General features: G+C 40.6%; 1 protein-coding gene across 1 annotated transcript; it reads left to right on the top strand.

Moving 5' to 3' along the window:
* Window positions 1–3712: 3712 nt before the first annotated feature.
* LOC306821790 (immunoglobulin superfamily DCC subclass member 4-like) lies at window positions 3713–17014 on the top strand (the record flags this gene model as incomplete). Its single annotated transcript, XM_079340363.1, has 13 exons — window positions 3713–4802; window positions 5082–5246; window positions 5621–5758; window positions 7598–7780; window positions 8214–8423; window positions 9113–9299; window positions 10655–10782; window positions 12073–12243; window positions 12392–12526; window positions 14235–14337; window positions 14523–14754; window positions 14868–14996; window positions 15835–17014. The coding sequence occupies 13 exons, from the start codon at window positions 3713–3715 to the stop codon at window positions 16363–16365; spliced, it is 3402 nt and encodes a 1133-aa protein (XP_079196489.1). The 3' UTR covers window positions 16366–17014.
* Window positions 17015–17469: the final 455 nt, after the last annotated feature.

The following is a 17469-nucleotide window of genomic DNA, read 5'->3' as shown; positions in this document are numbered from 1 at the left end:
GCATTCTGTTACTCGGCTTTATGCGTGCGTACCAGAGACTGTAAAAATAATGGACGGGACAAGGTCCCCTGTGAAGTGAAGCTTTTTTTTTTAGATCGCCCCCTACTGACTGGCTGCAGTATAGGTCATAAACCCCGCCTCCTCAATGATAACAGACGGGACTTGGGTCACATAATTTTTTTCCAGACCTAAACTCTGCTGTGATCATTAGATATTATCACCCTACATGGTGTTCAAGTGCTCATTTTTCTGTGAAGTTTGTTTTAAATAAGTTATTTGAGGTTAAAAAACGGGATTTTACGTCACACATGGCGATGATTGACAGCCGCGGATCTTGCGTAGCTCTCTTGGTAAATAATCAGTTACGTCGTGAAGTGAAGCCGAGACCCACGGAGCTTTTCTGTTCAGTTTTTTCGTCTTTTTTGAGCTGGTGAAAGCTGTTTTTTCTGCAGTAAACTAATGTCACGGACCTGTGGACTCTAACGCATCTTTGCAGTTTTTACAGTAAGTAATAAAGTTTGATTTATGTGTCATTGCTTAAAGCGCTATGAGCGAGCTAACATATTAGCAGTCTAAGCTAGGTTAGTTATCAGGCATGATTTATCTTTTTATTTTACTTTTTAATATGAGCAAACCTAATAACTGACATGATATGTTTCTTGATATTGTTATATCGTTTTTGTGAGTGGAATTGTATTTAAAACCAAAACATGGTAATTAAAATCAGCTCATAGATGGCGTTCATTGACTGTACAGTTATGTTTCAGTAAATAATAAATATGTCTGATAAGGTTTTTAAAAAAGTATCAAGGACAAAAACAAAGATAAATACTATAAATCTGTATAATTACTGATGTGTACATGTTTACAGTCTGTGTAAAGAGTGTGTTATACAGAGATTAACATGTCACCATGCAGCCTGATATTTATAATACTGTATAATGAGGGAGAATATGTCTGTAGATATCAGGATAAAACTAAAGTAAGCTCTGATCTAATATAACTTATAATACTGTATAATGAGGTAAAATATGTCTCTAGATATCAGGATAAAACTAAAGTAAGCTCTGATCTAATATAACTTCTGTCTGATTTAAGAGACTGACAGAAACATGAACACAAACAATCAGCGGTGGTGTAATATAATATTAACCAAGCATCACGCTGCTGTCAAATATTCAGCATGAGCTTACACACACATTACCAATCCAATAATCACAAGTTGATCATGTTGTACATTTAATGACGCTTATTAATAAATGGGGTTATAACTTCACACAACCTGACACAGACTACAAAACAGGCTGCTTGTGATGGTGGTTAGGAGGAGACAGACAGGCTCAATAACAGAAGTCATAAAGATCACGTTTCTCCCAAAATGATATATTAATGTTTTTTATTTTGCATCTATAATCATTAATGAAGATTTTATGTCTTTTAATAGGTATTTCCCTGTTTTCACCAACATATTATGCATTAAACTGAGGATTTCCTTTTTCTCATGTTCTCTCTCTCTCTTCCAGCTCGTCCTCGGAGGATTGGAGGACCTGACCACTGCTTCTCTTACCAGGGCGTTTGGTCTGATCTTACACTGGACGGCGGTCTGATGTGAAACAGTGGGCCGAGTGTCGCGCCTGAGCCACAGAGGACGCAGCTCGCACGTCCTGAGCAATGTTTGACAATTCATTCAAAAGATGAACGGAAGAAAAGAGAGGCTGTTTAATACAGAGGTTTTTCTTATAAGCCACATTTTGTTTTTGTTATTTTTAGATTAATCTGCTTTAACTTTAAAATACTGTTCACTCATTTGCCTCTTTCAAACCTGTATAACCCACAAAAACCTTAAATACTGCCTCCATCTAACTGAACAATCAAGTGAAAGAAAGTAGCTTAAAATACCACACTATGTTTTTAAGCACATTCTGTATTTGTTAAAGTTACAAGACTAGTGTTACATTTCATGTGATTGAATAAAATATAATAATGTAATTGCCTTCTCAGTTGTGTCTGTATCATACCACTCTACTGTCTTTATGTGCATGCTGTCTTTAACACTAACCTGAATTAAATGTTCAGCACTCGAGTGTTGAAGTACTTTTAAAGCTATTTGTTTCCCAGCTGGGAATTCTGTCATTGCCCTACACGAACATGAGACATTCAATGTTTTTACAGCTTAAAACAGGAGAGAAAAGGTTTAAATCAATAAATACTTTATTTGATTTATAACACATAGTGGGAATGATGGTTCGGTTATAAAAGTGAGGAGGCTACTGGTTTGAATCCCTGTCTGACAGGAGTCTCTCTGTGAGGAGTTTGCATGCTCTCTTCCCTCCACAGTCCAAAGGTGTTCACCGAGAGGAGAACAAAGTAAGGGAGACCATCAGGTGAGCTGGCAGGGGTATCTATCAGCCATCTTTCTTCTTCCTTGTGTCTAAAATGAGGATGATAAAAAAACAATGAGATAAACATGTTAGACAAGGAAAAGAACCAGAGAAAAGGTCCATACAAACAGAAACCTTAATGAAACAGATTCATTTACCAACTCCACAGTTATGCACAGAAACACATAGACTCTGTAAATGTACATAGAACTGAAGTAACTACTGACAGCAGATATAACTTAAGTACTATGTGCACCACTACTTTCTATCATATAACATATTTTCACCAGCATATGTTAGATCTGTACACAGCTTATGTTGCTAATTTAGCTAAAAATAGTTTTAGTTCGTTTTTTGCCAAAAATAAAAGGTTTAATAACCCACAGAGTTAAAGAAGATAGATAGACAGATAGACAGATAGAAAGATAGATAGATAGATAGACAGACAGACAGATAGACAGATAGATAGATAGATAGATGGATCCTGAGGGAAATTCAAGGCATCCAGTAGCAATAAACAAGACATACAGGACACGAAAAGACGTTTAAATTCAATAATTAATATAATAAGTGTGATTTTCTTAATTTCTGAATGAACTACGTTTAGATATTTGACTTGAAATATATGGTGGTTTTGTACTCACCTCTATGGTCGGTAGATGAATTTCTCTCCGTAAAGATTCTTAAATTCTTGGCGTAGCTGGGCTGCGTAAGCTATCAGAGCGGTACGCAAAGTGGGCGGGGCGTGTTGCCAGGGCTCCTCCCGCCAGACCCTACTGCGCAGACTGGTTGCAAAATTCCAAGATGACAGCGCCCATGAAGGCCGTAAAAAAGCTTCACGAACGTAGAACGGAAACAGCTACAGTCCACACCCACTGGTGCGTACGTGTATGAATGACTGAATTAAGCCTTTATTGCCACTGGGGGAACTTGTCTTGCACAGAGAGCATAAAACCCTTTACAAACAAACATTTAGAAGGCAGCACAAAAGAATTAAAGCACTAAAAACACGCTTAAAACATCACATGATTAAAGGGGTGTAATTATACGTGATAGTGAGTGAGAACAGACAGGATGCCTCCCTGCAGCACAGACTCTTCACTGCAATAGTTTGTAATTTCGTGGCGCACATTCGGGTGCATAGTGTAAGTGGCTTGATATTGTGTTTTGGTGAATTATTCCCACAACCTCAGAAAACAGCGTTGTCAACGTATTTTCCTATGATTACTTAAGTTTTGTCTTTAACCTGCAATATGCTCTTTAAATGCCAGCTTTATGGTGTGTGTTTGTGTCAGTGACCATTATCTATGTCATTATTTAGTGATAACAAAATGCCACGCAAAGGAAAGAGATCGCAAGCTGCGAAACAACGCTGGACAAAGTTTGTCCCTTCAGACCAACGGTTCCAGGACCCACAACCACACTGCAACACTGTTGCAAATGAGGTTTGTGAAATGGAGGTAAGTAGTCCACCTGTGGCTGAATCTCCATGCATGGCTCAGCAGGAACTACAGAGTGATGTTCAACTGTTAAGTAGCACGATGCAGCTCATAGACCTTTTGGAAGAGAAAGTTACACAGGTATCACCCTCCGTGATATCTGTCCAGGCATCTCACTCTCAAGACGATGACAGATATCACCCTACTTTAAGGAATAAACAGTGTTCATGCATGGCTCTGACATTCCTAACACACCATCAAGAGGGTCATGACTTGAAAGAGGCTGATCTGGATAACATACTAGATGAGGGACACATTCTCTATGGTCAAACCATTCAACGTCTTCAAGATGAAAACAGGTTTTACGACTACTATTTGAACATTCAAGAAACACCTCACACCGTGCAAACTGCTAAACACCAGTATAAGGTGCAGAAAACCTGCGAGTATTCTGGATACATTAGAGACAATGGATATCCTGGCACAGAAAGTTGGTGTCAAAATCTTCGTACAAGACTTCAGTGTCTGTCCTCAGATGTTACCCATGCACTGCTCACCATCACGCCATATACTATTGCATTGTTTAGAGACCAGTCTGGTAGATATGGACTCTTTGACTCCCATAGCAGAAATGCTGATGGCTTACCAGTGCCAGATGGGAAGGCAGTGATGATGACATTCACACAGTTGGATGATCTGATAAAGAAAATCGAAGAACTCAATGCTCAGCTCCATCCTTTTCAGTCTATTAACAGGATGCTGTTTGACTTCACACCACTTAAATTTGTACAGAAAGAGGCTGTTTCACTACAAATGCCAACTCAGATACCACTTGACACAGATGTTGGAATCCCAACCAATGTTGTCATGGATGACAAACAGCAACATGTGGCTTCTCTGGAGCCACTCACTGCACCATCCACAGTAGTGATGTCAAAGGCTACACAGGTTGTTAAATCTAAGAAAGTCAGTGAACACAAGCGTAGAAAGATAATGAGGAAACTAAGAAAAGATACAGAGGGGGGGAAAAAACCATCTCAGAGAGAGCGATACAGAAGCGATGAAACTTTCAGGCTGAACAAAAAAATAACCATGAAGAAATACCTCACCAACAAATATGCATCAGATGACATTTTCAGAGAAAAACAGAAGCAGGCAATAACCAAGAGGTACGCGACTGATGAGGATTTCAGAAAGAAACAGAAGCAAGCAACAACCAAGAGGTGCGTGTGTTGATTTTAAATATGTTTCTGCCTTTTAGGCTCTAATAATGTGGAGTACCAGTTTGCAATGAACAACGACACCACAGAGTATCATGTCAAAGAGCTTCTCCCACACACTGCCTACACATTCTTTGTGGTGGCTTACTCTCCCAAAGGAGCCAGTGGCCCATCCCTACCTGTCACTGTGGAGATGCTGGAGGACGGTTAGTATTCAAAATCACACAGGTAAAAAAATAAAAAGACCGTACAACTAAATAGCCTTGGATTGGTCATTGACTTAATTAGCAAACTTTATTGGTCTGCCAACCTTGTAACTTCTAATGAATTTTTAGGAGCTCATTAATTTTAAAAGAAAAGAAAAAAACACTGCAATTTTTTGAGAAAACACTGACTTTGTGCACACTTTTTCTCAGCATAGATGAGTTTTCTTTGTTTAACTGCTGTTTATAAACTCATGCTGTTTATAAACTCATGCTGTTTATAAACTGTGTCAGCTGGTTTCCTGTGCAGCTCTAAAAGACAGGCTTTGTACGTGAATCATGTAACAGTTCAGCGTGTCTTTTATTTCCTCATGCAGTGCCGAATGCACCTCCTCAGCTGTCTATAGCCAGCACCTCCCCCACAGACATCAGACTCATGTGGCACCCATTGTCCTCGCAGCATAGTCGAGGAGCTGTCACTCGCTACCGCATTGAGTACAGCGCTCTGGATCAGGGTGAGTAACCTTAACTGGTCAAAAGCTGGCCTTACCTGCCAGTAAAAACACCTTTTTAGTAAGACAGAGTATATTCAATTTGCCTATTTTGGTTTCAAATAAGTTGATAAAATAAAAAGGACATTACTTATAGAGAAATACCAGCTGTAATGTTTCTGTTCTGTTTGTAGAAATTGTCAATCATCGCATAAAAGTTTAGAGGCAGAGGCTTATATACACGCGTATGCTACTTAAGATTATTTGATCAACTTTTAGAGAAGAATAATATCTTCTGAATATTTACCTTTCCAGAAAAGAGAACAAGTTCAGTCTTCACCAAAACTGTGCTATGTTCTCTGCTTTCTAAAAGACAGCAAAATACCTGAATGAACGCAGGACCAACACAGTCATGAACACTGGAATAATTATCTGTGTAATATTCAGTATCACCTGTTGAATCATCAATTCAAAAGAGAATAAACCTAAATTTAATAATGTCATCGTCTTAAAAAAATATTCCAAACTACCAAATAAGAGTCAAACTGCATTCTTAGAAACATAAAAAATCCAAAGTATGCACATTGAAATATAACAGCAAATGTAGACACTCTATTTTGATTCTTACTGTGTCTTTAAATCATATACTGAAGCAAACTGTACAATTGCTGACAAGTCAAAGTCCTTTATTCGATTTGAAGAAATAATAAAAATGCTAATTAGTTCCACGGAAATAAATTAAAACGTGAAAAAGAAGGATGTGTCATCAGAAAGAACCCTATAGGGACCATCTGATTTCAAGTGTCTTGTTTATTCTTTGTTATGTATGTGTGTGATATCACCCTCACTATAGCAGATAAGCTCTCGGTCTTTGGTAATAGGTTGGAAGGTGTACAGGAGTCAGGTTGGGGTTGGAAGGTCTCCAAAAATATGTTTGTCTACAAGTGGCAAAGGTTACAGACAAATGTTTTAGTAGCAAGAAAACCTTAGCATTTGAGAAGGGCCTCATATCAACGATAAAACAAGAAAGGGGAAGTGTAACGGTTTCAGCTTGCTTTGTGTATCATGTTCAGGCAGAGGCGCTAGTTATCAACATGTAAGGTAGACAACCGCTTGGGGCCCCAGGCCAACAGGAGGCCCTGTAATGGCCGACATACTTCACAGCAATGAGGCCAACATGTTGAGGCTCAAAATGTGCAAATTCAGCAATGACAGTCGGAAACCGCACTCGCTTTCCTTGCTCTGTTAAGTGTCACATGCTATATTGAACGAGGAATTATCTGAATGGGAGTGAAAACCGAGGCAAAAAGAGGAATAGGCATCTCGACTCTTGCAGACATGATGGTGACGTACGCTGGTTTGAGGGGCCCCCAATGGATTTTTGTTTGGTGTCCTAATGGAGTCTAGAACCGCCACTGGGTTCAGTCCAACTTGCAATCAATTTAAACCTAAACTCTGTGAATGCTTGAGGAGACAGTGAGACCATCATTCCCTTAACCTGACAATGAAACATAAATGTGTCTTTCAACCTTGTTCCAGAGCATCCAAGAATCCCACAAAAGACTGGTTAAAGAAGAAGACATTTAGGGTTATTAAGCCGCCTAGTCAATAGCCACATTGGAATTTCCTCAAATGTTGTTTATTTTAATTTGCTTGACCTACATACCCAAAATATCTCTTCTGAATAAATGTTTGGAGGAATTGTGAAAAGGTCTTTCTGCAAAATGAGACAAATTATCAGCTCCTGAGTCAATAGTAGGCATTCATGTATTTCCCAGTAGAATATTTTCACTGTGTCACTCAACATTTCTTATGGAGTGTAGTGTATACATTTGTGAGGCTTTGTATTATGTGTTCCCACAGTGGACTCTGTGTTCTCAGTTGAAGTGGGGGGTAATGCGACTCAGTTCACACTCAGAGAGCTTCAGCCCAACCAGGCCTACAAACTGAGGATCGCAGCTGGAACAGTTGTTGGCTTCGGGGTTCCCTCTGAGTGGGCCCAGCACCAAACATTAGCCCTTTACAACCACAGCAACCACAGCTTGGGTAAGGACCACAACACAGCTGGCTCTAGTTTAGTTTATTATTGTTGTCAGTTTGTTTGGTTTTTTTTCCCCCCTAGGGTTGTCATTTGTCTTGTAGCACCATCTTTGAATTACTTGTAACCTCAACAGGTTTAGTCGGTACAGGGAATTTAAGATACCGTTACTAACCCTTTTTTCTAACCTTCACAGAAGACATTTTATTTGCTTCTAAACTGTTGCTCTGTTTCTCACAATCATTACAGTAAAGCCATCTTACTAATGTTTCAGATGTTTCAAATTCATGGCCCCCCCCTTTTTTTTTTTACTACTGACTTTGTAGTCTGCACGTTGAACTGCTGTGCTGTCCCTACCGCTGATATGTAACTACGCTTGTACTCTATATGATGTTATCATGGCGAATTCTGTTATGTTTCCCCTTTTTAAATCCCTTTCAGTGATCTTTGCCCCTACTGAGCTGAAAGTCAGAGCCAGAGTGAACACACTCAATGTGACATGGCACCCTCCCAATCACACATTAGTGTCTGGGTATAAGCTGTCATGTCGAGAGATGGAGGCTGAAGATGCAACCAATGGAGAAAGAATGAAACAGACCCACACCATCAGGCTCCGGAAGAAAGCCCGGTATCATCTCCTCACTGGGCTGGGTACGTTTGTTGAAACGGGCCTGTTTGCTTAGCAGATTCCAGGGTGTTGAGTCCAGAACTTTTAATTACTCCAACTGTCTGACAAATAATATTTTATACACCACTTCGCTTAAAAAAGTCGCGCTTGGCGGACAGCCATTTCAAGGCTGACCAAGGGAACTTGTGTTCAATCAGAGACCTTGCAAGAGCAAATTTGACATGCATTTCTTGGAAAAATCAAAAAAAGCAGAAAATTATCAGACCCCTCTCTTAAAAAGTGATCATAAAACCTAAGAAATACATTAAAAGGGGCCACAAATGTAAGTATTTCCATGAAGGTGGTAGTGCAGTTGCCATATGTAATCTCCAGATACACGGTAAACATCAAGACTTTTCAAATTTCCCCAGTTTACTTGCAACATGTGCTACATACACAGTACGTATAACTTAATCATAAAACAGGTGAAGGTTTGGGCTTTCAACAAACAAATAGAAGGAGCAGCTGCTGTGTGGAAGGGAAGGACAGACAAGGCCCCAGGACGTAAGACTCATCTCCTTCATGTGTGCATCTATTCATAAAAAAACTGAATGAATAAGTGACATTTACCAGGACCCTCATCACTGTCTTGACCTATAAACAATGACAAATTGTATTTACATTGGCTAAGATCCATGTCTTATATGTCTGCGTGTGTGTGTTTGTGTTAAAGCAACAGTGCTGCCCATGCGCCCCCCTCCGCTGCCCCCAAGCAGCATCAGAGCCACGGCCAACAGCTCCACTTCCATCTGGCTGTGCTGGGAGAAGCCACGGTTCAGCAATGTACGCATCATCAACTACACAGTGCGCTGCAGCCCTGCAGGGACCACCAACGCCTCGCTGGTCTCCTATCACACCAGGTCAGATACAAGGAAAGGAAGCTAAGTCGTGTCTGCGATGTTGTACATTACATTTTTCATCAGTCACTGTTTGTATAGTATTTTATTGTATGAATGTGAAATAATGAAATCATGCCGGTTAATTTATGGAAAGAGGACCGTGCAGAGTAAGGTAAAAATTCAATGCCTTAGCATTTTTTGTATCTTATTTCTTCTCTTAGAAAGTCATTTTATTTTTCAAGTAGGCTAATAGAATTTCTCAACTTCATTAACAACTTCATCAAGAACCTTACCTGGCTTTCTTTTTGACTTTTTGACATTTACCTTGAGATTTCTAAAAAGAAAACTGTTGAATGAAACAAAAGGGAGCTTTTTATAAACCTTAAGTAGTCCCTTTGTGAAACATCTATTTAACATTAAGATTAGAGGAGCTCTGTTTTGAACCATCATTTAAACATTTTAGAAGAAATGTGTATTATTTCCACTGTAAAAAAGGAATGGTACGGTGACTTTTAACTGGGAGAATAGTGTCTCTGTCATGTCCCTGCTGCTATTAGCACTATGTAGCTTTGGCATCGGGCCGCAGCTACAGTGTATATTTATACTGTATTTTGGCGAAAGCTTTGTGAAACAACAGTTTGTAAGGAAGTTAAATAGTATATAAGCCTACACATACCTTACAGATTGCAACGTAACATTAGGCTGTATTGTTTTCTTTGTCATTGTTTTCTCATGTTTTCTCAGCCAAGTTGCAGTACAGTATGTCTCAGGCTTGAATACAAATAAATGAATAAATAATCTGAAGTCAAAAAGTTTTCTCTTTCCTTGCTGGTCTTAATATTATTCCACTTTGTCAGTTGGCGTGGTTCTTCGGCTTTTCAAAACATCTTTGTCCTCTGTGCACGGTGCCCATAAGAGAGAGGCAACAGCACTGTTTGACTTAGAATAATGCAGATAAAGTCAGAAACCATTGGCATGTGTGCAACCACAAGCGCACTTATCTGAAATCCGTCTTATTGTTGCTTTTACCCAAAACACTCAAAATGAGTCCACTAACTAACAGTTCAAACATATTGTCTGCTTTATTTTAGTTATGTTCTTTACGCGTCCTGTTAGTATTTTCATGTAACATATACAAGAGTTATATTTTTATGTAGAGCATTAAGTCTTAAGGCAAAAGAGCTGCATAAATATTTACAAACATAACATTAAAGGATTGTCACCCTGGAGGCAGGTATTACGAGTTAATGATGTGAGAGAACATTTATTGTAGATAGTTAGGATTTGTTCAGTACATGTTTTTTTTTTGTTTCGAGCAGGTAATGAAGTGCAGAACACTCAACACACACACTAAAAACATTTTTTTTGTTTTGCAGCTCTGCTCAGGAGATACTGCTCGGGGCATTGAAGCCCTTCACCCGCTATGAGTTGGCAGTGCAGTCCAATGGGGTGGGCGTGGTGGGACCCTTCAGCGGCACTGTGGAAGAGTCTACTCTACCTGACCGTGAGTCTCTACTGCGCTCTTGTCACGATAGCCAGTCTCACTTAAGATCCAATTTACTAGATTATATATTTCATTTTCTCGGGTTGGATGTCTCTGGTGCGCTCCGGAGTGCGCTCGTCTCTTCACTCTACAGCCCCCTCCCCTGCTGCTGTGCTGTGGGACGCTTGAATGGGGGGTTCACCACTGCTTGTACCCCCAACTTCAGTACCTGTTGCCATGGCATTTACTGTATGTCCTGTATATCAGACACAGCGCTGACCAGCTTCTGGTCCGCAACAATGGCACGAGTGGCACACGCACTGAGCAACAGTGCCACAGAGGACTCGCACCTCCTGCGCAATGTATGACAATTCATTCAAAAGAGGGAGGGAAGAAAAGAGAGGCCGTGTTTAATACCAAGGTTTTCTTATAAGCCACGTTTTCCTTTTGTTATATTCAGATGTATTACTTGAAAATACTGGACGTTCATTTGCCTCTAACTAGTACCTATGTTGCGCTTGCAGTCGTCCTGCTTTCCATCCAAACTCTCCGTGACGTAAACCAGTACAACACGCAAAAGCCTATCTGAAATACTACCGCCTCCACAGGGTTTGCATCTGACGTTTTTCACGCAAATATTCTTAGGAAATGACCCGCAAAACGCCCACGAACTAAACGTGCAAACTTTTGCAGTGAACATGCAATTTAGTACACGTTAATTGAGATCTTAGTAAATCAGGCCCAAAGTTTCTTCTAGTTCTTGCGCAAAGTCCATCTTCCTGAATGTTTGTCTGATCAGTTTCAATTGGCTAATTCCAAGTTGTGGCTGCAGATGCTTTGATATTTACATGCAAGGTTGTGCTTGAGTGCATGCAGCTGAATATGTGCTCTCTCATGTGAATCATTTAGTTGGCTGGCTGTTTGCCAGCGGACATGGGAATAAGTGGTTGGCATCGATGGCTGATAACTGGCTGTAATGAAACACCCAGGTGTAGTAGCAGCTCCTGTGTTGGCCAGCAGCTCTGTCACACAGCCAAGTCAGGGTGCTGAGAGCAGAGTGGTCTGCTTTTAATGACATTATTACAACCAGTCACCCCTTCACACGCTCCACTTCCAGGTATTATCACTCAAGCCCTGGCCTATTCCACCCTGCTTGTCCTCTCTCTGCTGTACCCAGGTGGCCCAGACATGAGGGCGCAGATGGTTGTCACACAACATGTCAAATCCCCCACCAAGGCAATATACACGCTGCAGATGTGACGCCTCATTGCTGGGCTCTAATTACTGACCCTGTCGTCCGCTTTACTTCAGGGCCCTCAACACCTCCAGAGGAGCTTCAACTGAGTGCGCTGGACTCATCCTCTGTGCTGGTTAGCTGGCGCCCTCCACTGGAACCTAATGGTATCATTGTCAGCTATAAAATCCTTTACAGTGGCAACCTCAGCCAACCAGAGCACATGTGGGAAAACCTCTTTCAGGATGGTGAGTCTTAGTCAGCTATCATGGCTCTTCTTCACTAAAAACATCACTTCTAACTTTCTCCTTCTTTGTTGAAGAAGAACTTCATACTTTGACATTTCATTTTTAAAAGGCCATGACATTGTTTTCCTGTCTGGCATTTTTTTCTCAGGGAAAATCACCAGCATGGAGGTCCAGGGTTTGTCCAGTGATACACAGTACTTTTTCAAGTTGGGGGCATCTACTGAGGTTGGGCCAGGGCCTTATTCACCTGTAAAGGATGTTCACATCCCCCAACAGCAATATGGTGGGTATGGTGGTCATGAAATTAATCTTAAAAAAAAGAAGCAAATGTTTACTGAATGTAATTTCAAAAGTATTTGTATTAGAGCTGGGAATCTGTGGGTGTCTCACGGTTCCTTTTGATTACTGTGGTAATGGTTTGATTCAGAATCAATTTTCAATTCAAAATGATTCTGGATTAATTGAATCATGGATTCAAAGAGAGCAGGGAGTGACTGATTAGAAAAAAAAAACTTATTTAAAAAAAGAACGTTTTTAGAGTTATTTAGAAGAAAAAACTGGATTATTATTATCAGTTATGTGTATATGTATATACAGTAGTAGTGGTTAGAATTCACAATGAAATGTATGTCCTTTTGCTTCAAGATTTTGCTATTAGAAGCAGACACACATTGGACAACATGTACACATACACCCATCTACACTTACTACACACATACTCACACACAAAGTATTTCCTTGCAAAGTGGGTAATTTCCCTGCCAGCAGGGAAAATGTAGCTCAGCAGGACCCTATAATTTCACTTATCCTATTCTGGTGCATTTAGAGAATAATATTAAGTTTGGATATCAAAGAGCGGCTTCATCAGTGACCCCCAGGGGAGGGCTTAAAACTCCTCTGTACCCAGCAGAATAGCTGTAAAAAGCACTTTCTTCACTCGTACAGCACTTTGTGGTTAAGCATGCCATCTTATTTTGCACTTTTTAATTCCATTAGTCAGCATGCTAAAATCACCTGTAATTATTGAATGCCCCTTCTGTCTTGAGTCATAAATTCAACGCAATTAACTCCCCTGTCAACTGTTACACGACATGGGCCTGTCATTCCTCAAAGTTCTACAACAGGTCCCTGTTGTGCAGGAGGGCGCAATACGGCAGAAGCCTGGTGCCTGCAGTCATTTCAGCCCTCAATAAAAATCCACCTCAGTCCCAATTCCCGATCCCCCCATAACCATATGTACTGTATGTCCTGTTGTCCCACATGTATGTTCCTGTGTTCACCCTCTGTCGGCGCGCAGCCCTTAAAACTGTACTATGTTGGTGAAAAAGAATTTCCCCTCTGGGACAACAAAAATTAAAGTCTAAAAGTCTAAAGTGTATACATCGAAGTTAAAGATTAGAAGCATCTTGTGTTTTTCTCAACTTTGTGAATGTACTGTCTACTCACCTATTGTACTTAAAAAGACATTTAATTTCTAAATATTGAAATTCCCCTGTGAAAAAGCTTGATGATTTCCTCATAATGCAGTTTTGTTACTGTTATGTATGTGTGCCAAAGGTTTATTTGTTCACTTGGACTGTGATAGTGTTGCTTGTGTGCAGTGTGAATGGGACCGAGGCGGCTGGTGGGTGGGTGAGAGCTCCTGCCATCTGTTTCCTCTCCTCTCTATGTCCTGACTGCCAAAGAAACCCTGAATAAATGAATAATAATGAAGCTCTTCACTCCTCTGTCCAATGTTGCTTCATTCCTCAGCTACTTGTACTCTGTGTGAGTTCATGAGGCCTGATTATATGTATCATATTTACTAGATACGTTAATGTGATACTTAACGTCCTCTCTCTGTACTGTACTGTGAAAGTACTTATTAATATAGCCTCCAGCAAACGACTTAAACATGAAAATCAATATACAGTATATGTATATATAATAGTGTATACAGTATATCTTTAATTCTTATCACACTTATTCGATGTCTTCTGTTATTTTTACAGAGCTGGACATTCATGCTGTGACAGGCATCATAGTCGGCGTTTGTTTGGGACTGATTTGCATCCTGCTCTGCATGTGTTTTAGCTTTCGCAATGGCAAATCTAGGTAAGGTAATTCAGAGAGTAAGAACTTTGAATGATCTATTAACATGTCAAATGTGTTTTCTTACTTAAAACACTTGTTGTATTAGATACAAAAGTTAATATAAACGACCCTGACAAGAGTATTAATGTTCAGTATTCTATCCACCCCATCTCCTTTACTAACACTTTCATCTCTGCTCCACATAGGGAGGTGTCTGGGGGCCTGGACTCCACAGCTGTGACCCCAAAGTACAGGAGAGGAGGCAGCCCTGTTCCCTCCACAGCGCCGGAGTGCAGCGATAGCCATGAGCTGGAGACACTGATGCCCCTGGGCAGCCAAGAGTCTGGTCAGCCGTTAGAGGAGGCCCCAGAGGATCAAAGCCTGATGGCAAGTGCTAATTTAGGGGAGGGGGAGGAAGGCCCTGAAGCTGACGCCAAGGTCAAAGGGGGAGCTTTTTTCCAGAAGGGCTTTGGATGCTCTGTTACTTTTTTTCAGGTGTTGATAGAAGATAATTATGGTCATTTGGATCAACGTTGTTGTTCCTCTTGCAGGCTGCTTGGAATGGCTCTGTGAGCCATAACTGGGCCAACAGAATCACAAGATACAGAGAAACCATAACAGAAGACTCTCCAGCACTCATTAATGGAGCTCTCACCAAGCAAATTAGTGATAACAACACGGTAATGGATGACTCATTCATGGTATATAATATGTATCTGACAAGTGATTTTATTTTCACATCACTTGTTCATTAAATATGTTGCATTCAATTTTTGCCAAACCTATTTTATAGTCTTCTTTGACAGTCAAGTTTTCCAGTCTTGCACTTTATTCTCATATCACACTGAGGTTAGGGCAGCTTAAACACTTGAAATATAAGGTAAGTATTTTTTTATGAAGAAGGGGACCTAGATTTAAGTCCCACCCCCAGTTAACCTCTGAAAGAGGCTAACTGGGGGGTGGGGTCTTGCTTACTGTAGCCAGCTACTTTAGCTATAGGTCAAGTTCCCCAAAATGGTTGAATAAGATTTCCTGTGACTAACTGTGTGATATGTTAAACTGATTTATTAATGAAATCTATGAAGATTTCTCAAACATGCACCTGTGATACGGATGATACTAAACTCTTATATATCAGACAGGCTTCCACACAGTGGGGATATTAACACCTGGTGTCTTGAAGTGATTGGAGCCTTTTAACATATGCTTTAACTCTACTGAAGATATTCTGTATGCATTGAGCTGGTTTGATATTCAAACATTTAAAACTTATATTAAAGCAGAATAAAAACAAACAGTTTAATCCATACTTGCTCATACCTTTCTCTTTCAATAAAAATACAACCCTTCTGTACATATGGGAATTTTGGTCAGTTCTGTTATCGCTGTAAACATTTTGATCTTGCGGTGAGGGTTTGCACTGAGGAGAAGCTTTTGCTGACTTTTTACACATGTAACTCATAGATTAACTAAGAAGAAGTAACCAAAATAACCTTTTTTTTTTTTTTTTTCTCTCAGGACTGCGGAGATCGTCTGTGTACTTCCATGTGCAGTAACCAGGTGGAGGCAGAAGTCATAGTTCACTCAGAGCTGTCAGACCCAGTAAGAGAGAAAGAGAAGGAGGAGGGCAGCCAAAGGGAGACAGATAGTAATGCAACGAGGGGACACTCATTATCAGAGGACATGTATTCCCCTTTGAGCCCGCCAAGTCCACCAGGAGAGGAGGACACAGTTAAAGAACTATCAACAGCCCAGTGCCCCTTGAGTCTTCCCTTGATAAAGTTAGTGGCCAATCACAATGGAGAGCTGGAAGGCATGGGGGACCAGCCAGACAAAGAGCCACAGCAGAACACGGGGCTTACCAATGGCTTCCACTCCCCAAAGACAGTGCGTTGTGTGCTGAGGTCAGAGCAACTGGGGAATGGGGACTCAAGACACTGCCCATCAGGACCTGGGAAGGCCATTTCAGGAGGGCTATCCCCAGCCCCCTTTGTCAGCTCCGGCCTTGTCCACTCTACCTCAGCAGCTCATAGTTATTTGTGCCCGTAGCCTCTGCATGTAGGGCATGGACCCTTACACAAACACACAGACTGATTTTCTTTCTTTGATGTATCCAGCAAGTATCCCCTCGGATTATTTTTATGCACCTCATTATTGGATCCTTTCTCTCACTTGCAAAGGGTTTCTAGGTACCATTGTTTCATATGTGTGTATGTACAGTTTACATATATATCATTTTAGTGGTAGAGTACTGTGTATGGGAATGCTTTCTCTTGCATTGCAACCATAGTTTTTTCTCTGGATATCGTTCCTGTTCATAGGAGGGAAAGTAACGTTTAAAGAAACCAAGCAGAGGGAAGAGGATTGAAAGAGGCTATCCCCACTGTGTCACGCATGGCTCTGTTCCCCTCAGGAATGAGAAAAACTGGAATGTTCTGCTCGCGAGGGAGTCAGGCTCCCATCTCGGATGAATCCAGAGCACAGGGGTTTCCTTGGGTTTCGATGTGTGAATGCTACTTTAAAGAGTGACACAGAAGTGTAAGCCTTAAAGAATACCTGCACTCTCTGACAGTGCAGTACACCTGTGTCTCTATCCAGCCACCTGCTGTCTCAGGGTCCACACACACACACACACACACACACACACACACACACACACACACACACACACACACACACACACACACACACACACACACACACACACGCGCACGCACGCACACACACACACATGCTCGTACACACAAACATACAAAGAAAGCTAAGTAAAGCTGATTCCTTGGTATTTCATGGTCATTTAAAACAAACATTTTCACATACATTTCTTGACAAGCGTGTGGGGGTCTCAGGTGCCTGACTATTAAGGTGAATTTATCACCTTTGTATATTTCTATAGATGTTATTCAGTACAAACACAAAACACACATCATCAAGAAAGAAAAAAACTCATGATTTAAAAATATTTGAAGAGTTCAGATTTGAGCTCTATGTCAAGGTGGTGTCATTCAGTAAACCAGGAGGCAGGCAGTTCGAAAGTGGTTTTGCAGTATTTCAGATAATCCCATTTTGGAATCCAAGTATTTACATGTTTATGTTAGGATTAGTTAAACTCTGTTGTTGAGAGAACTCGAGGATTTTACAGCAAACCATCTG

This window comes from Symphodus melops, assembly GCF_947650265.1.
Source record: "Symphodus melops genome assembly, chromosome: 3".
NCBI classification, from domain to species: Eukaryota; Metazoa; Chordata; class Actinopteri; order Labriformes; family Labridae; genus Symphodus; species Symphodus melops.
This window is presented reverse-complemented; position numbering and strand designations above follow the sequence as displayed.